Genomic DNA, 17933 nt, shown 5'->3' on the forward strand with positions numbered 1-17933 from the left:
GCGGGAGAGGAATGCGGCGGCCAGGGCCGGGGAGGGGGGGGGGTCGGTCCCTTCCCGCCACCGCCAAAGCCCGAAATTCTTAGACCTGAAGGAGTCACCACTAAATTCCATTCAACTGACAGAAAAGAAATCAAATCCCTTTAAAGGGAGCCCACTTTCCCCACAAGAATGCTCCCGCGGCCTTTTGTTGCCGGGCTCTGCTTTCTCCCGGCGGCCTGGAGGAAGCCGCTCCAATACATTAACCAGTTTAACTTGCTCGTGACCCCCTCTGCCCAGCGCACAATAACGCTCTGCTCCCCCCGCCCGGCTCCTTTTCAGGAGCTAAATCCCCCGCTGCTCCCCCGCTCGCTGGCTCTCCTGCTCAACCTTTCTCAGGCCTCCGCTTCAGCCCCCCCCCTCCCCCGGGCCATAATAACGCTCTGCATTTCTATAGCCCCCGGGCCGGTGAGACCCCCAGGCGGGCTGCGCAGATCCGCGTCCCCCTCGAGGGCACCCGCGCTGCCCCCAGGTCTGAGGTCGCGGCGGGCTGGGGGCGACTCGCGCGAGCTCCCGTGTCAGAGCAGGGCTGGAGCGGGAGCGGGACGGCGGCCAAGGGGGCCGGGGGGGGCCACCAGCCTCCGGGGACGTTTCTCCACCGCCGGCGCGAAGTCCGTCACCGGGAGTCTCCCACGAGGCTCGGACGGGGCGGCACGGGCAGGCTCGTCTCCCTGCGGCCCCCGGGATGGTGCTGCCGGGGCAGGAAGGGTTTGCTTTCCCAGAACAGCTAAAAAAAAAAAAAAAAGAAAAAAGAAAAGAAAAAAAATCGATACGAGAAGAAAGGAGCCCTCGCGCCGGCCTTGAGCGGAGGAGCCCCGTCGCCTCGCTCTCGCACGACGCGAAGTTAACTGAACCGCGGGACGGCGAGCGCAGCGAGCTGCCGGGGGCCTGGCGGGGACTGACGCAAAGTCGCTTTTTGTGCTGTCAGAAAATGCAGGGCAGAAAAAGAAGAGGCGGGTGGTGGTGCTGGGTCAGGGTCACCCGGCCCCAGTCCCCCCCTCCCCAACAGCTCTGTCTCGCAGCAAGCCCGCACGCCGAGCGGCGCAGCGCTGCCGGCCGAGCCCGGTGGAATACACATCCCCGTACAACCATCACGAAGCGATGGGGTTTTTTTTTTTGGAGGGGGGGGCCACGATTTGGGGTGGTTCTGCGAGGTGGCGAACCTCCGGGGACCGCCTAGCGAGCGTCTCCCTCGCGCTGGCCCGGGGTTGAGTCTGCTCCCACGGAAAACCAGCGTGGGGTATCGCCGGCACCGGGGCCGGCGGGGACACGAACGCCTGGCCGCGGCCGCGCTCGCCGGCCGCCTCGGAGGCTCCGCGGGCGGGAGAGCGGCTGGCTGGGGCAGCGCTGCGTTTCCTCTCCTTCTGGCTCCGCGAGAAAGGCGCTCACTCTGTATTCAGGCTCCTGCCGAAAGGGCTTTTCAGCTGCCTCTCGAGCTGCGGTTTCTCTGCAATCAGGTTGGAGACAAAAGGCCTCCAAAAAAGAAAAGAAAAGAAAAGAAAAGAAAAGAAAAGAAAAGAAAAGAAAAGAAAAGAAAAGAAAAGAAAAGAAAAGAAAAGAAAAGAAAAGAAAAGAAAAGAAAAGAAAAGAAAAGAAAAGAAAAGAAAATCAAGAATCGAATCCAGGGATCTGCGGCAATACTGGGAAGTTGGGAGTGTGGGACTGGGTTCCTGTGTTTGTACGGCCTGGTTTCTATTTTTCTTTCGTTACGAGAGGCTCCTCCGGCGCGGCGAGTCCCTCCTCGGCAGCCGGCCGAGCCGCGCGACGCCGACCCGGCACCCGCAGCCGCCCGGGCCTCCCCGCTCCGTCCCGCCCGGCGTTTTGAGCATTGTTTCTGCAGGGCCGGGGATGAACGGAGCACGTGACAGGAGGAAAAAATGCAAATTGGATGAGGTCCCTGCCCAAAAATGCCGCAGCCTCCGACTGCGGCGTTACGCTGCAGCCCGGGCCCAAACCTCCCGCCTGACTTTAGCAGACGCAGAGGGCACAGCCTGGGAGAGAAACCCAAAGTGCTCGCCACCTGGGAAACGGAGGATAAGGGGGGAAACTGAGGTTTGGCATCAGTAAAAAAGCAGGTTGGCGGCCCATCCAGGAGCAGATTTCAATCCAACCTTTCCTTCTCAGCCCCCACTTCCCTAGCTGAAAAAGCAATGTTTCGTTTAGCAAGGTGTAACAGGTATTTTTTGCTTTTTTTTCTTTCTTTTTATCTTACTCTCACTCAGCCTGAAAAGGGGACGGGAACGAAGGCAGCTGGGGAAACCAGCCAGGGCTGCGTGGACCGAAGCCACGTGGGCAACTCTGGTGTCAGGGAACAGGGACAACTGAGCAGAACAGGTTATTACGGAGCCACTAGTCACCGGAAAACACTCGCTGCCCAAGCATGGGGAGGGATGGATGAGATGCCGACGGGCAGAGGGCGAAGGCGGGGAAGTCGCTTCGTTTCACCGGGAAGGACAGCTGGAGATGTGCATCGGGGAAAAAAAAAAAGCTCAGAAAGAGCCAAAAGGGGGAAACGCAGTCGCCGAAGGGGAGGGGGAGGTGTTGCAGGCCAGGGCCCGCAGGCAGAGATCGGTGGGTCTCTCGTCAACCCTGCGTTCCCTCGCGAGCAGCAGAGCCGGCCGGGTGCTGCCTCCTCCGAGCGCCAGCCCGGGGGGGACGGGGATGCTCCCCGCAGGGCCGGACATCGGGGAGACAGCGGCAAGCGGATCGCAGGGTGCCCCTGCTCCCCATCAAGCAGCGAGCGCTGCTTCGGGCATGCCGGGGGTGGGGGGGCGCATGGGGGAGCGGGGCACCCCACTACCCTGTCCCTGCCCTGCCACAGCTGCCCGCTGCCCCCGGCTGCCCAGTCCCAGGTGAGCTCGGCCTCCACGGGAGGCGGGAGGAGCAGGCAGCCCCCCAGCACCCTGCCTGCGCTCCCGGCCACGGACCGGGGGCCGGGGGGTCACAGGCAGGGGACTAATGGGTGCAAGCAGGTTGCAGGCGAGGTGCAGGGTGGGTGCAGGCGGGGTGCAAGCAGGGTGCAGATCGGGTGCAGGCAGGGTGCAGGGTGGGTGCAGGTGGGGTGCAGGCAGGGTGTAGGTGGGGTGTAGCCAGGTTGCAGGCGAGGTGCATGCGAGGTGCAGGTGGGGTGCAGATGAGGTGCAGGGTGGGTGCAGGTGGGGTGCAGAATGGGCGCAGGCGGGGTGCAGGATGGGCGCAGGCGGGGTGCAGGCGGGGTGCAGGGTGGGTGCAGGCGGGGTGCAGGCAGGGGGCAGGCGGGGCGGGGGCAGCCATCAGGCAGGATGCCGGCAGCGGACCAGCCGGGCGAGTGCAGCTGCAGGCGGGGCCAGGCAGAGCGGGGGCGGGGGCCGAGCGGGGCAGGGGCCGAGCCGGGCCGGCGCTGCCCACGCCCCGCGCACACGCGTGGGGGCGGCCCCTGGCGCGGCGGGGGCGGGGGCGCTTTTAAAGGCGGTGGCGGCGGCGCGGCGGGGGACGGTGCTAGCGGCGGCTGTGGAGGAGGAGGAGGGAGAAGACGGGGAGGATGCTGAAGAGCTGCGGGAGGAAGCTGCTCCTGTCCCTCGTGGGCTCCATGTTCACCTGCCTGCTGGTGCTCATGGTGGAGCCGCCGGGGCGGCCGGGGCTGGCGCTGGGCGCGGGCGGCGGGGCGCAGCGGGCGCTGCAGAGCCTGGGGGCGGCGGGCCCGGGCCCGGGCCAGGGCTCCCCGGGGCTCCGCAGCTTCGCCGACTACTTCGGGCGGCTGAGCCGCGCCCGGCGGGAGCTGCCCGCCGCCCCGGCCAGCCCGCCGCGGCCGCCCGCCGAGGACATCTCCGCCCGCGACGTCTTCATCGCCGTGAAGACCACCAAGAAGTTCCACAAGGCGCGGCTGGAGCTGCTGCTCGACACCTGGATCTCCCGCAACCGCGACATGGTGAGGGCCGGCTGCCGCCGCGGGGAAACTGAGGCGCGGCGCGGCGTGGGGGCCGCTCGGCTCTGCAGCGGGCTGGGGGGCGGCTTTTGGGGCTGCCGGTGCGCTGCTGGGAGCCCCCACGGGCCCCCCGTCCCAGTTGTACCATCCCCCGGAGCGTGCGGGGCCCTGGGGCCGCTGGGCTGGACCTGGCAGGGGTCGGACGGGGCCTAATTCGGGCCCTCAGCGGTACAGGGGGCTCGTGGGGTGCTGGGGCAGGACAAATGCCCCCGGCTCTTTCTGCTGCTGTCGGGAGCGATTAAAAGCAAGCAGTGCTTTCGGAAGGGTGAAATGCAGCAGTGCCCCCCTATGGGGGGGCAGGGGGAGCAGAGTGATGGAAGGAGGTAAAATTCCCCCAAATTTCTCCCCATTAGGGGAAACTGAGGCACGGCCTCAAGGGGAGCAACTGGTGCCCAGTGAGGGGTCTCATCCCCGTGGTGCTCCTCAGGAGGGGCTGGCTGTGGGTGCTGGCTTGGTGAGGTAGCATGGGGTGTCGGCACCGTGGTGCCCGGAGGACACCCGGGGGGCTGGGAGAGCTCTGGGATGTGCTGCGGCTCTCGGTTAGGCGCTGGGAACGGCTGGAGCATTTGCTGCCTTTCCCGGATCTGCCCTGGGATCTGCTGTCGCCTGCAGCTCGTGTGCGCCGGGGGCGGTGGCAGCTGGTCCGATCCGTGACCGCGCTGAGGTCCTGCGCTCAGCCTCTCACCCAGCCCTTCAAAGTACTGAAGCAAAATGTGGAGGGGAAAAGAAAAACAATCCTGTTTCCTTAGGAAATGTGCCTTGCCATCTGCTCTTAGGACACTTTTTCATCATTAGACAGCTTCCCAAGTAACTTATGGTCCAGACCTTCCCATCCTTCTGTCTTCACGTGTTTCCTCGTGGGCCCTGGCTGGGCCTGGAGTCGTATTTCTCACTTACAAACTGTTTTTTAGGAAGTCTGAAGTGGCTGGGGGAAGGGAGAGGAGGCGGCTGGGAACCGACCCGTCTGTGCCCTGGTTGACTCGTGTCCGTAGGACCGTGTGGGCTTGCTCAGCGCCTGAGAGCTAGCCCAAGCACCGCTGCTTTTTGCCTGGGCTCTGTCCCTTTGCCCAGGTCTCCTGGACCTGGCAGTAGCGCTGCCGTTTCCCCCTTGTACAGTTATTTAATGGAAACCTCTTTTATGCTCTGCTGTCACAGCGAGGGGGTGGAGAGCAGCGGTGGGGGAAATGCTCTTTGAGCACCTACAGATGATCCTGGGAATGGCTAGTCTTTTTTTTTTCTTTTCCCTTCCCCTCCTTGTGAGCTCCGGCTTTCTTCTGGGGGTTTTTTGTTTTGTTTTGCCTCGTTTGTCCGTTTGGATTCCCAGAGACCCGAGTCTCAGCTCTCACGCTGTCCCCCTGGGCAAGCTAACAAAGCCCCTTTTCTCCCAGCGCAGAGAAAAGGCTCCGCAGCCTCTTGTGTGGCACTTTCCATGGGAACGGGGGAGCCGGAGCTGGCGGTGTCCAGGTCAGGTTGCCTAGAGATGAGGGCCATGAAGCCGGGGCGGGGGGGGACGCAGCCCGGAGAGGTGCCTGCCTGACAAGCCAAGCCGCTGAGTGACGGCTCTTGTACAGCACTTGAGGGACAAGAGCTTGGGAAGCGCGCTGAGGGCGTTGAAAGCTCCCGCGGAGCGAAGCGAGGGCTGCCGGGGAGAAGGAGGCAGCGGAGGAGCCCGTGCCGCCGGAGGGGGCGGTGGGAATCGGCTCCAGCCTTCCCATGCTGACCTACCCCCCCCCCCCCGCCCACAGTCTTGGGGAAACTGCCTTCCTCCCCACGGCGTGGAGGGACCAGACAAGTTTCCGTTGCCCCCTCCCCACGAGACGCTGCTAATCCGTCTGCCGCAGCGTGCCAGATCTCCTCCTGCCAAGTCTTCCTTGGCTGGCTGCTTTGGGGCACCCAGTGCTCCCCCAAACTTGGCTCCTCTTCTGCTTTTTTTTTTTTTTTCCCCCTGCAGTGCCTGGAATTGGTGTCATGCGGGTTCTCCTCTGTTGCTTCCCATCCCAGTGCGGCTGTGCAGCTCCTGCATTGCCTCCTTGCCAGCTTCTGCCAGGTCCCTCTAGCTACTTTTTGCAAGCAACGTGCTGGCTTTGCTCAGGGGGTTTGCACCGGGGAGCTGCCTGAGCTGAAAACGTCTCTCTTGGTCTGAGTCAGACCCATCTCTCCTCATCCTGTCCCTCTCTTGCTGTTTTGCTTGCAGCTTAGCTGGCACGGGGGAAGTTCCTGCTGAACGGCTGAGAATCCCCCGTGCCCGACATGACATCTTGCTCTTTCCCCTGTTCCTCCCCTTGCCTCACATCTGAACCTGCCTCTTGGCTGTTCATTAGCCAGAGGGCAATGCAGGGAGAAGTGGTGCGTGCACTGGGAAGAAGGAGTTAAATGCAGCAGGTAACCCAAGCCTGGAGCCTGGGTAGATAGGGGGAATAGTTATTGTGTTCTTCCTTGGATATTCTTTGTTCTCCATACAATAGTCTGTTTCCTGTGGTCTGCGCAGTCCAAGATACTGTAATAGCCTAAGGCAATGGGCACCCCCTTCTCCTTCCTGCTTTTCTCTGCACAGTGAGGGCAAATCCTTGTTCCTTGCTAAATCTCCTCGCTCTTCCCCTCGTTGCACAATCCAGGCTGGACAGGCTGCTACTGGAGAAGAGTTATGGAGTTCTCCCTGCTTGCTCTGGGAGAATTTCCAGCTGCCGTTGTCTGTGTTTGTGTCCTTAGGATGCTGGAGTGCAGTTCAGGGAAACTTTGCACTTGAAAGCAAAAGGATAGAGTGTGTGTGTGTGGGGGGGGGGAAATGGCCATTGCACAGAAATCCTAGAAGCTGATGGGTCCAAAGACACACTGACTTACTGCTGAGTCTGGCAATTTCCAGTGACGGAATTGCACAAGAAGTGTCTGCTGCCCCCAGGGCACGGGGCACAGTGTCGACGCGCTGCAGAAGCAGACGCCTGCCTGCGAGGGAGGGTCGGCGCGGGGATGTGCCGGCGCAGGGATGTGCCGCTCGCTTCCTCAAGCACAGCTAGATAATTACATGCTTTGAAGAAGAGAGGAGGAGAAAAAAAAATCTTGCTTCTGGCTCGGGAGGAATGTGTTTGCCTTCTGGAGAGCACGTTCCTCTGCGGTGGCAGCTCCCAAATTTTTCTAGCACCTTGGCCAGAGTCCCTGTCCTCGGGGGGTAACGGCCGGCAGCGGAGCGCCCTGCGCCGACACGCTGCACGTGTGCCGGTTGCGCTCGAGGGGTGCGATCGGAGCTGGTGGGCCCGGGGCAGCGGTGCGTGCCAAACCAGCTCGGCGCTCGCACGTGCCCGCGACCCTGGGGCCTGCTGAGCCCCCCTCGCTTCGGCTCGTGTCCCTGCGAGGGTCCCTCCTTGCTCAGCATCCGGCCCCGGCGGAGGCGAGGCCGCGGGCTGGGGACGGCGCGCGTGCGCGTTCGTGCTGCCTGAGCACCGGGCAGCTCGTTGCCTGTCCCGAACGATGCCGCTGTCCTTCGGAGGACTCGAGAAAAGGCCGCGGGGTGAAAGCCGGTGAGAGGCATGCGTGCGCCGCGAGCAGGATGGCGGCGGGGACCTAATTGCACAATGAGCTCGTTGTTTGCAAGGAGATTATTAAAAAATTATAGTGCTGAAAATTACAGTGGAGGATTCTTGCCCTTACTGGAAGTGGGGTAGGGGGAGGGAGGAAGGGCCCGGGGCCCTTCGCGGGGGAAGCCCCCGTCCGCGGGCGCGCTGCCCTGCTCCGGGAAAGGGGCTGCGCGGGAGCGGGGACGCCGCCGCGGCGCTCACCCGCACGCACCGAGCGGGGTGGGGGCTTTCCCCGCTGACCGCCACGGCCTGGCGGGGCTCGTTTGCGGTAAACGTCCGCTGCCGCGGGGGGATGAAGCCGGGCAGGTGCCCGCTCCGGCGGCACCCGCTCCTCCTGCCTTCCCCCGAGGAGCCGCTTTTCCAGCCGGAGGCTGACGTTCCCCAGGGAGGAGGCGAGGCGGGGGGGGGGCTCCCAATCCACCGTGGCCTGGCAGCTCAGCTCAAGCTCTTCACCTCCTTCCCCTTGCACCCAATGTGCCTTGCGTGGCGGTGGTGGGGGGGGGTGACGTGTCCTCGCTGTCCTTGGGGTTGAGGGGTTGTGATCCCTCCCTGGGTACCTGCGGGTGTCCTGGCTCCCCCTGCGCGTCCCCGGGGCTGCGCTGGGCACCGGGGCACGCTGGAGGTGTTGGGACCCCTCCCGGCGCAGGGTTTGTGCAACGCGGGGTCACGAGGCTCGCCGGGACGTGCCTGACAGAGGTTCCTGTTTTCAGGGGGTTTGCTGCCCAGGGAGCTGGAGCTGCAGGCGTCGTGCCGAGGGCCACCCCTGAAAGCCCCCTGGCATCCTTAAAGCGCAGGCGTCCTTGAAACACGGCCTCCCTGGGGCGGGGGGCATGGAGAGGAAGGCCGAGTGCTGACCCTTGGGCTGCCCGGGGCCCTTCGCGCAGCACCGCGGCGAGAGCAACCGCGGAGCTGGGGTTTGGCTGCCGAGGAGGGGGAAGTGAGTCACCACGAAAAGGAGAAATGAAGGGGAGGATGGAAAAATAAAACAGAGCAAAGCGAAGCAGGCTCTGCTGGCGGAGGAGGCAGAGCGGGCTGGCAGCGAGGGCCCCCGCGCAGCTCGGCGGGGCTGGCGGCGCCCGGGCGCGCTGAGCCCGCGGCGCGAGGAGCCCGGCGGGGTGGCCCGCGTGGTCCCGGCCCGCGGCCGTCAGTGGCAGCTATTGTTCGGGGAGGACTTGGCATCCTGTGTTTCTTCAAGTTGCAGTTTTTAGAACAATGAGGGTTTCCTGCACGTCCCGAGGCTGCTGCCCGCCCGGAGCCGCTGCCTTGGAGCCGGCGAGCAGCGGCACCTTCCTCTGCTTCGCCCTGGCCGGGAAGTCAGCTGCAAGGGTGCCGAGGGATGCTGGTGCTCCTTGGTGCTGAGCATGAGCAGGGAGAGGTGCTGGGGGGGTTGAGTGCGAGACCCCGGGCGCCTTCTCCCTTGCAGAGGGATCGGCCCAGCTGCTGTCGGCTCTGGAGGGGCTTGGGGAGGTGGCAGCTCAGCCGCGTTGGGCTGGAGCGACCCGTCCCGCCTACCCTGCTGCGGACCGGGAGCTGCCGCCCTGGTCTGGGCCGCGTCTCCTGGGGCGCTGCGCTTGCGTGGGGTGCGCTGCGCCTCGCTTCGAGGGTGCTCTGAAGCATAAACCACCCTGGGCCGTGCGTAAACCGACCTGGCTCAAAACAGCAGCTCGAAGCCCGCTCCAGGACGCGCTGGCCGGGCTTTTGCTGACCGCAAAAGGTGCAGGAAGGGCATATCTCATCTAGCAGAAATGCAGGCGTTAATTAAAGAGAGAGCGAGGCGGTAGTTGTGTTGGGCTTCATTGGATTTCTTGGCTGGGTTTGGGCCAGGGCGAGGTGGGGTCGGGGTGGGAGGGCGGCTGGGTGCAAGCGGGGCCCGTGGGGCCAGGCACACGGGTGCCATTGCAAGGTGCCAGCGCCCACCCCAGCATCGGGAGCGGCGGCGGCGGCTGCTCCGGCGGCCCCGGGGAGCTGCGTGGGGGAGGCCGGGGGGGAAGGAGCATCTTCAGGGCGCAGCCTTTCCGCGCGGGCAAGCTGTAAACTATTGTCCCGGTGGTCTATTTATAGCAGCTGAGCGGAGGATTAGTTGCAGGGTTATTTTTGGAGCCGCTGAAGGCACAGTTGCTGGACAGCGTTTCGGAGCTCATCGAGCAAACGTTTTCTGTCCCGCGAGCAGCCCGTTCCCTGTCTCCGGCAGGGCTGGGTGGGGATGGAGCCGAGTGGCGGGGGGCGGGCGGCAGCTTCTGAACCGGTGCTCGTGGCAGGGTCTTCCCGGGCGTCCTTGGATGGGCTCCGCCGCCCCGGCGGCTGCCCTGGCGTCCCCTCCTGCTGTCTGGGTCTCACTCCTCGGAGGTGGAGGCTGGAGCGGAGGGGTGAACCCCGAAGCGGCTCCCCCTCATCCCAGTGCTGTCGCGTCCGCCCGGAGCAACGAGGGCCCAGCGCTTCGGCGGGGGTTTGCGGGAAGCTGCTTTTTCCACCTCCTCCCTCGTTTTGTCCCCTTCCGAGCCAAAAGGTCGCCCGCGGCGCTGGCAGCGCGCCCGCCTCGCCGGCCGCGCGAGCGAGAGCGGGGCGCCTCGCCGGCCCTCCCGCTTAACCAGCCCAGCTGTATGCTAATGCCCGGCACCGCGCTTAACTCCGCTCCGCTGAGTAAAGCCGGCCCCACGGCCGCCGGGGTGGCAGCCAGGCTCCCGCTCGCTCGCAGTCCGTCGTCCCGGGAGCCCCGGCCCCGTCTCCCTCCCCGCCGGCTCCTGCCCCCCTCCCCGACCCTTTTGTCTTTCCTCCTTTGCCCTTTTGTGCACGTCTGGTTTTCAGTAGCGCTTGGCAGCTGGTTGCGGTTTCTCTCCTCCGGCTTTGTTTGCTGCGCGCTGGTGGACGGAGGGGCCTTTCCCACCCCCTGGCCAAGCGGCAGGCCGCCGTCTCCCCCCACCTCCGCCACGCGTGTGCGTGCCAGGAATTAGCTGTGCAAACAGAGGAGTGTGGCCAGGCGGCGGCTCAGGTGCTCCGGGGCAGGTGGGTGCCGCTGGGGACCAGAGGACCTTGCGCGGGGACCGCAGTGGGTTAGGGGACCTGGCTGGCCTCACTTATCTCCCCTCTTCTCTCCTTGCTCGTCTCCCTCCTCCTCTTTGCTATATCTGCCTGATCGTCTTGGAAGGCACCATCCAGCTGGCGTGGCTTTCGTCCACCCCATCCCATCTCTTCCCCCGTGCCTGCCCCCAGCTGGCCCCTGTGCTGCATCCCCTGATGCAGCCGCTTCGTTAGAGGGGCTCAGGTGCTGCGTTGTGTTTTAACAAGGAGGAGCAAGTCACTGCCAGCACCTTGTGGGGCTGATTCATGGGTGCTGCCCCGGCCAGGGATGTCTGGCTGTGTCCAAGAGCGATGCACAAAGCTGCTTCAGTTCTCAAAGGTGCCTCATCTTCTCTTTCAGACGTTCATCTTCACGGACGGTGAGGATGAGGAGCTGAAGCAGCAAGCACGTGAGTCCATGGCCCGTGCCCCTTTGCATGCATGACCAGGCTGAGCATGGCAGCAGGTTGGGTTCCCATAACAAACGCAGCAGAGACGATGTGGGGCTGTGCCAGAGTCTTGCCTGGCACCCCCCAGCCGGAGAGAGGCCCTTGGGCACCCAATGAGTTCATCATGTGGGGCCTGCAGTGTGCAACTCTGCACAGGTGTTTGAAAAGCCCCAGTTTAGATACCAAGCTCAGGGGTGAGGGTCTGTAAAGCAATGCTGTGCCTTGGGGTGCTGGGACCTTGTGGAGCAGGGCATGTGGCTGGGACCTGGTTGTGTTATCTTGAGGTAGGATCTCTTCCCACCAGCGCAAGAAAGATCTGCAATGTGGTCCAAAGTGTCCGGCTCCAGCTGGGCCTCCAGACAGTGCTAGGGCTGGACCAGGAAGGGGGGATAACGGTGTGATGGGAGCTCTTGCCGCAGGAACATGGGCTGAGAACGAGGCCGCGTGTTTCGGCAACGGTGGCTAAAGCACCTGGGAGCCCCAGCCCGGGACCTGCTCCCTTAGCAATGAGCCCGTCCTCCCGCTTGCAAACCGCTGATGGGGAGCGAAGTGACGGGGTGCCTTTGCACCCGTCCGTCCCTTGGGCAAGCTGGGCTTGCTGGGCAACGCGGCTCGGGGTGTATGGGACTTCCCCGCACAGCGTTTATCTGCTATGAGTCTTGGTCAACTCGCCCTATTCTCCTGATGCAAATGACTCCCTTTCAGACCGGGAATCAATTTGCTTTGAGCCCCAGCAGGCAAATAACAGGTGGCCGATGGTGGGAAAACACAGCCTGAATGGGGCAGGATCCTGGCAAACCCCTCCTGGCGGGAGAAGTCAGTTCGCAGGCTGCCCATCGCCGACGGTCCTTTGGCGATTCTTCAGCCACGTAGCTGGAAAAAAAGATGTAGCCAAACTTTAGGTCTTTGGATTCAACCGTGCCCCTCGCCTTAGCTCTGGGGGACCCAAAAGCTCTGCCCAAAGAGACCTGCCTCCACCCTTATCCCGAAGAGGGATCTCCCCACCTCCGGGGTTTAACCCCCTGCTCTCCCTGCAGGAAACGTCATCAACACCAACTGCTCGGCTGCCCACAGCCGCCAGGCTCTGTCCTGCAAGATGGCTGTGGAGTACGACAAGTTCATCGAGTCCGGGAAAAAGTAAGCAGCGCCCAGGGCTGCCACGGAGGGGGCCGGGGTGAGCCCGGCGCCCGCGGGGTGCAGGGGAGGCACCGGCGCCGCAGCAGCCGGGCAATGCAATGCTGTTCCCGTTCACCCGGCCCGAATTCAACGTGGGGCTCGGCCGCGTTCCTGGGGAAACGGGGAGCAAGTGCTGCTACGGGGAGATGCCCGGGCTGTCGTAACATGGCGCCTGCTGTCACCCCAGGTGGTTCTGCCACGTGGACGACGACAACTACGTGAACGTCCGCACGCTGGTCAAGCTGCTCTCCAGCTACCCCCACACGCAGGACATCTACATCGGGAAGCCCAGCCTGGACCGGCCCATACAGGCCACCGAGAGGATCAGTGAAAATAAGATGGTGAGAGGGCCGCGGGGCTGGTTTGGTTCAGGCTGGGGTCCCCAGCCCGGGCGGTGGAGGCAGGCGCCGCGCTCACCACCTTGCTTTCTCTCCCTCCCAGCATCCGGTGCATTTCTGGTTTGCCACGGGAGGAGCGGGATTTTGTATCAGCCGGGGGCTGGCGCTGAAGATGAGCCCGTGGGCCAGGTAAGAGTGTTGGCCTTGCTGTCCCGTAGGGACTCTTGAAGGTGCCAGTGAGGCACAGAGGAGCCACACCATGTCTTTGGGGCTGGACACTGAAATGTGCCTTGCTGCCTTGCTCTCTTGTCTTGGGGAGAGCCTGGGGTTTCTGCAGGGATTTGGAAACAAGCTGGGAAGAGACCTGGGTTCCTCTAGCCCTTAAATGCCTTTTAACAAGAGTCAGGCTGGTCTGTGAGGGTGGCTGAGCATCGGAGCAGATTGCCCAGAGAGGTTGCAGAGTTCCCGTCTTTGGAGATATTCAAAGGCCCTCTGGATAGGATGATGGGCAATATCCTTTAGGTGACCCTACATGAGCAGGATGGTTGGACTAGATGATCTCCAGAGGTCTCTTCCAACCTCCGTCTGTGATTCTGTGAGATCCGTGCGCTGGCCCAGACCCCTTGAGGTGCCACGTCCCTTCTGGGCTCCAGCAACATCGTTCTGCAGCTCCTCCTTGTCTCCCGCAGTGGCGGTCACTTCATGAGCACTGCAGAGAAGATCCGCCTGCCCGATGACTGCACCATTGGCTACATCATCGAGTCTGTGCTTGGGGTAAAGCTCATCCGAAGCAACCTCTTCCACTCACACCTGGAGAATCTCCACCAGGTGCCCAAGACAGAGATCCACAAGCAGGTAAACTTGCCCTGCTCCCTCGGCTCAGCAGCCACAGGAACAGGTGCGCAGGCAGCCATGACGGAGAAGAGGGCTTAGGGCTGGACGGTGCCTCCATCTCGTTTTGTCCCCTGTGATGCCAGCATGCAACAGGCTGTGGAGGAGCCTGAGACCAAATCCGGACGGTGACATCTCAGTAGGGGTTGTCTCCTGAGGTCTGGTTTTCTCTGGTGCTGGGGGTGAGGGAAGGACTGTGCCTAGCAGCTCACAGCTGGGGGACGGGGTGCCAACAGCCCCCGTTCAGAGCTGCTCTCCCCCTGCCCGAGCCGCCTGAAAATTTGCCGTTCAGCCTAAACGCTTTGGCTAGGATCCCTTTGCCGTTTGAGGAGGATTCGTCTCGTTTACCGCGAGTCACCTAAAAGTTAGGCCTTGCAGCTGAGGAAGTGCAGAAGCGTAGGTCAGTGGAGGGAGAAGGTCCTTCAAGCCCGCGCCAAGGGGGTGAGGCAGAGGAGGTGACGCTCCTGGAGGAGCCCCCCGGAGTTTGCCGGGATGGGGAGTTTCCCAAGCCCCCCCCCCGAGGCCCTGACGTAACCCCTGCGGCCCCAGCGAGAGCAGCCCCTTAGGCCAGCGGGCGCGTGACCTCCTGTGCTGCTCCCCCCAGGTGACACTAAGCTACGGCATGTTCGAGAACAAGCGCAACTCCATCCACATGAAGGGAGCGTTCTCCGTCGAGGAGGATCCCTCCAGGTGGGTCCGGCGGGTCTCCCGCCGGCGGGCAGGACCCGACCCGCGGCCGAGCGGTGCGGTGCGTGGGGCCGGGACGGCGGCGGCGGCCCCCGCTCAGCGCCGGCCCTCTCCTCCGCAGGTTTCGCTCCGTGCACTGCCTGCTCTACCCGGACACGCCGTGGTGCCCCGCCAACGTCGTTTACTAGAGGAGACGCCCGTCCCCTCTAACCTCGTCCCGAGCTTCCCGGTATCCGAAGGGCTCGTGGGACCGGTGCGCGCGTGCGTGCACGTGCGTGCGTGTGCATGCATGTGTGTGCGTGTGCATGCATGTGCGTGTGCGTGCGTGTTCGTGTGCGCGCGTCCTCCCGGGCCGCGAGGCGGAGGGAGGTCCCAGCCGTGGTAGCGTGTCCTGACGGCTGCTGCGCGGCCCCCCGGCCCCCCGGCCCCAAGCGCTGCCGGTGGGTCCTGAGCACTTACCCGTTCGGCGCCGCGGCCGGGCCGGCTCGCTGGCTCCCGAGCTGCTGCGCGGCGTGTGGGGCGCGAGCCCGGGCGCTGCCCCACGGCCTCGGCTTGCTTGTTTTTTTTTTCCCCTTCCTTTCAAAAAATTTTTTTTTTAATTTTTCGTTCGTGTCTCTCGGCCCTCGGCTCTGACCCGCTCCCTTCCCCATTCCCGCCCGCTCCTCACCTGTCCCCTCTGCTCCTCCTCCCCGGACCCCCGGCAGCTGGGGCTCCGGCCCCTTCTCCACCGGCAGGTTCGGGGCCGCTTGGCCCGCGGCCGCCTGCGGGGAGCCGCCGGCGGCCCCGGCTCCGGCCGCGCCGCGGGTCGGGGGCTCCGAGGCCGCCGACGGCCGCAGCGGAGGGACCCCGCGCCGGGGAAGCCCGGGGTTACCGTTAGCTCCATTTGCTGGAGCTCCCGACGTCTCGCTGGAATATTTTCAGCAGCATAAATCTATGCACTATTTATAGAGACTAATTTAAAGACTTTCTATAAATACGGGGAGGGGGGAGGGGGGAAGAGGGCCGCTCAGAGAGACTCGCCCCACGCCGAAGCGTCTCCCTTGGGTGCAGCGTCCCCGCTCGGCCCCTCTCGCCCGGCTCCGGCTCCTGCCGCCCCGAGCAAAAACCAGCCCGGGGAGACGCCGCCCCGGCGCAGCGGTTCGCCGCGGGCCGGGGTCGGGGCGAGATTTTAGCCGGGCGCTGAGGTTTGCGGGAAGAGCCGCCGCGGACCGTCCCCTGCGAGGCGCTGGGGCAGGCGCAGCTGGACCTTTCCAAGCCGAAGCTGAGTGAAAATAGCCCATAATGGGTGCGTTGTAAATATCTTATTGCGCCAGTATTTTTTTTACTGTGCCTTTTTTTTAAAAAAAAAAAAAGAAGAAGAAGAAGAAAAAGAAGAAAAAAAGAAAAAATCGCGTTGAGAATTATGTAGATTTTAAAATGCTTTTTATACATTTTCTGTGGATCGGAAAACAAAAAAGATAAACAACCTTCTGATAATCTGTTCAAAAGAAATTGTGATGTCTTGTAATCTCGCTTGCCTTAATTTATACGTTCGCGTAGCTGGAGGCTCGTTCTGTGCTCGTTTCCCTGTAGCGGGGCTGCGTGTAGAAGCGCTGGGCGTGGGGACGGGGAACCAGCGCGGGGCGAGCGCTGCCCGGCCGCGGGCGCGAGCGTCACCTTCCCGGCCCCCCCGGCCCGCAGGGGCAAAGGAGGGGATTTTTTTTTTTTTTTTGGTTTGTTTTTTTTCCTTCGTTTTCCCAGGCTCTGGGGGCAGGGGATGGGCGCGAGCCGGTTGTTCGCACCGTGCTGCGAACAGACGGCGGCAGCGTGGGAAGGCCGGGGGTGGGGGGCAGCTCCTGCCGCCCAGCTCTGCCCCCCTGCCAGCTCCCTCCCCCCCCCAAAACCCAGCAGTGTTAGTGCTGCAACCACGAGGGCTTCATCCGCGACCTTCATCCGCGACCGTCGTTTTCTCCCTCCCCAGCCCCCGGCCTTCCTCTCTACCCTGCATCTTTAGTTATTTAATTTTGTTTTCCCCAAGGCACGCTTACTTAACAGTTTCACTTGAGTTTCTCGGTTATCGGGTTGGCCGTGCTAAAAATACACACGAGCAGGAAGTGAGGGTGTGCTAAAGCGGCACCAAAATTATCCCCCCAGCAACCCCCGCAGTCCCCTCGGCGGCTCCGGGTGCCAGCGGCAAGTGCTGCACCTCCCTGCCGAGCCGAGCCTCTGTCCGTCCGTCTGTCCGTCCATCCAGCTGCCTGTTGTCCCCCAAGGAAAGAGGGGGGGGGAGGCAAAAGAGAGGCGACCGGGCTGGGGGAGGCCTCCGCCGGCCTCTCCCCGGCCAGCGCTCGCGGCCCCGGGGGGGACTGCATCCCTGCGTCGAGGAGCAGAGCGGAGGCGAGTCCGGCCGCGTGCCCGCGCACCTGGCTCGGGCGCTCCGTTACGCGGTTTTGCCCCCTTCTCCATCTTGCACTTTTTGGTTTTCTTGTTTTTTTTTTTTTGTTTTTTTGTTTTCAAACGTGCACAGCGTCTGCGGCGTTCGGGGCGCTCCGGCGGAGCCCGGCGCCGTCCCGCTCTGCTCCGTCGCTTCCCGGCGAAGCCCGCGCAGCCGGCGGCAGCCGCGGCACCGTGCAGAGAGGGGATGGGGTGGGGGCCCTGCCGGAGCGCAGCCGCCGCGGCATCGCCCGGCTGCAGCATCCCGCCCGCCCACGCTGTCTCCAGCGACCCCCTTCCCATGCTTTTCCCCGCTGTTTCCCATCCCAGCCTCCCTTTCAGATTGGTGGGGGGGCAAACCTTCCAAATTCATTTTCCTCTTCCCGACTTTTAAGACCATCACTGAATTAATCAAAATCCTCCACCACCACCACCACCACCACCACCCCCCCCCCCCCGGCTCCCAGATGGTTCTGGTTTGCCTCAGCTGCACCGCGGGACCGTTGCGCTCTCGTAGCCGCTTGGCAAGCGGAGGCGAGAGGGGCTGGACGGAGCTTCCCCGGAGCAGCTGGAAACGCTTCCCGGCGCACTGCAGAACAGGACCTGCGAAGCCCCTGCGCCGTAACCCGGCCCTGGGCCCCATCCCACCTCCCTCCCACTCTTTTCCCAGGAATTAACGTGTCCCTCTCTCCCACCACCACTGCCCCCCCCCCAAAAAAAAAAAAAAAAGAAAAAAAACACTCCCTGACAGGTCTCCTGGGAGGGATTTGCTCCATTGCTCTAAAAAAGGGGGGGAGGGGGGGGATGTGTCACCCTTGGATGAGCATGGAAAAGGGGCTGTTAACAAACATGGGGTGGAGGGGGATGTGGGGTGACTGGCTCTTTCCTGACTGTTTTTCCATCCTCCATCCCGGCCCCGTGCGGGTGCCCCGGCCCGGCCCCGTGTCCCGGCTGTGCAAAGGCTGCCGGACTCCGGGGCGGGGGGCTCTGCGTGTCGGCCCGCTCGGTATCGCCCGGGCGGCTCATTTAGGGGAACACAGGATGCGCCACGGCGCTCGAAACCCGGCCTCGCCGCACGCCGGGGCCAGCGTGGGCGGCCGCCTTCAGCCAGCGGCGCCGGCTTGCGAGAAACCTCCTCCTTCCCCGTGCGGGCGGCGGGCACCGCCGGTGAGGAGCCGCCTGCACCCAGCGTGGGGCAGGGATCCAGGCGGGAGGACTGGAGCAACGCGCCGGAGAGCACGGGATTGCAGCCGCGCGGCGGCTCGGACGGAGGCTGCGGGGCGGCAGGGCCCAGGGCTCGTGAGAACGGGAAGCAGCCGGGACGCCCCGCGTGCCGGGGGCAGCACCGGCT

At 63.8% G+C, this 17933-nt stretch overlaps 1 protein-coding gene across 1 annotated transcript; it reads left to right on the forward strand.

Annotated features, from left to right (window-relative positions):
• Nucleotides 1-3516: 3516 nt before the first annotated feature.
• On the forward strand, nucleotides 3517-15661 carry LFNG (LFNG O-fucosylpeptide 3-beta-N-acetylglucosaminyltransferase). Its single transcript, XM_062588234.1, has 8 exons — nucleotides 3517-3943; nucleotides 10991-11039; nucleotides 12116-12215; nucleotides 12442-12595; nucleotides 12696-12781; nucleotides 13282-13447; nucleotides 14088-14173; nucleotides 14292-15661. Exons 1-8 carry the CDS (start codon nucleotides 3557-3559, stop codon nucleotides 14356-14358), a joined length of 1095 nt encoding a protein of 364 aa, XP_062444218.1. The 5' UTR covers nucleotides 3517-3556; the 3' UTR covers nucleotides 14359-15661.
• Nucleotides 15662-17933: the final 2272 nt, after the last annotated feature.

Source organism: Rhea pennata, chromosome 15 (genome assembly GCF_028389875.1).
Source record: "Rhea pennata isolate bPtePen1 chromosome 15, bPtePen1.pri, whole genome shotgun sequence".
NCBI lineage: Eukaryota > Metazoa > Chordata > Aves > Rheiformes > Rheidae > Rhea > Rhea pennata.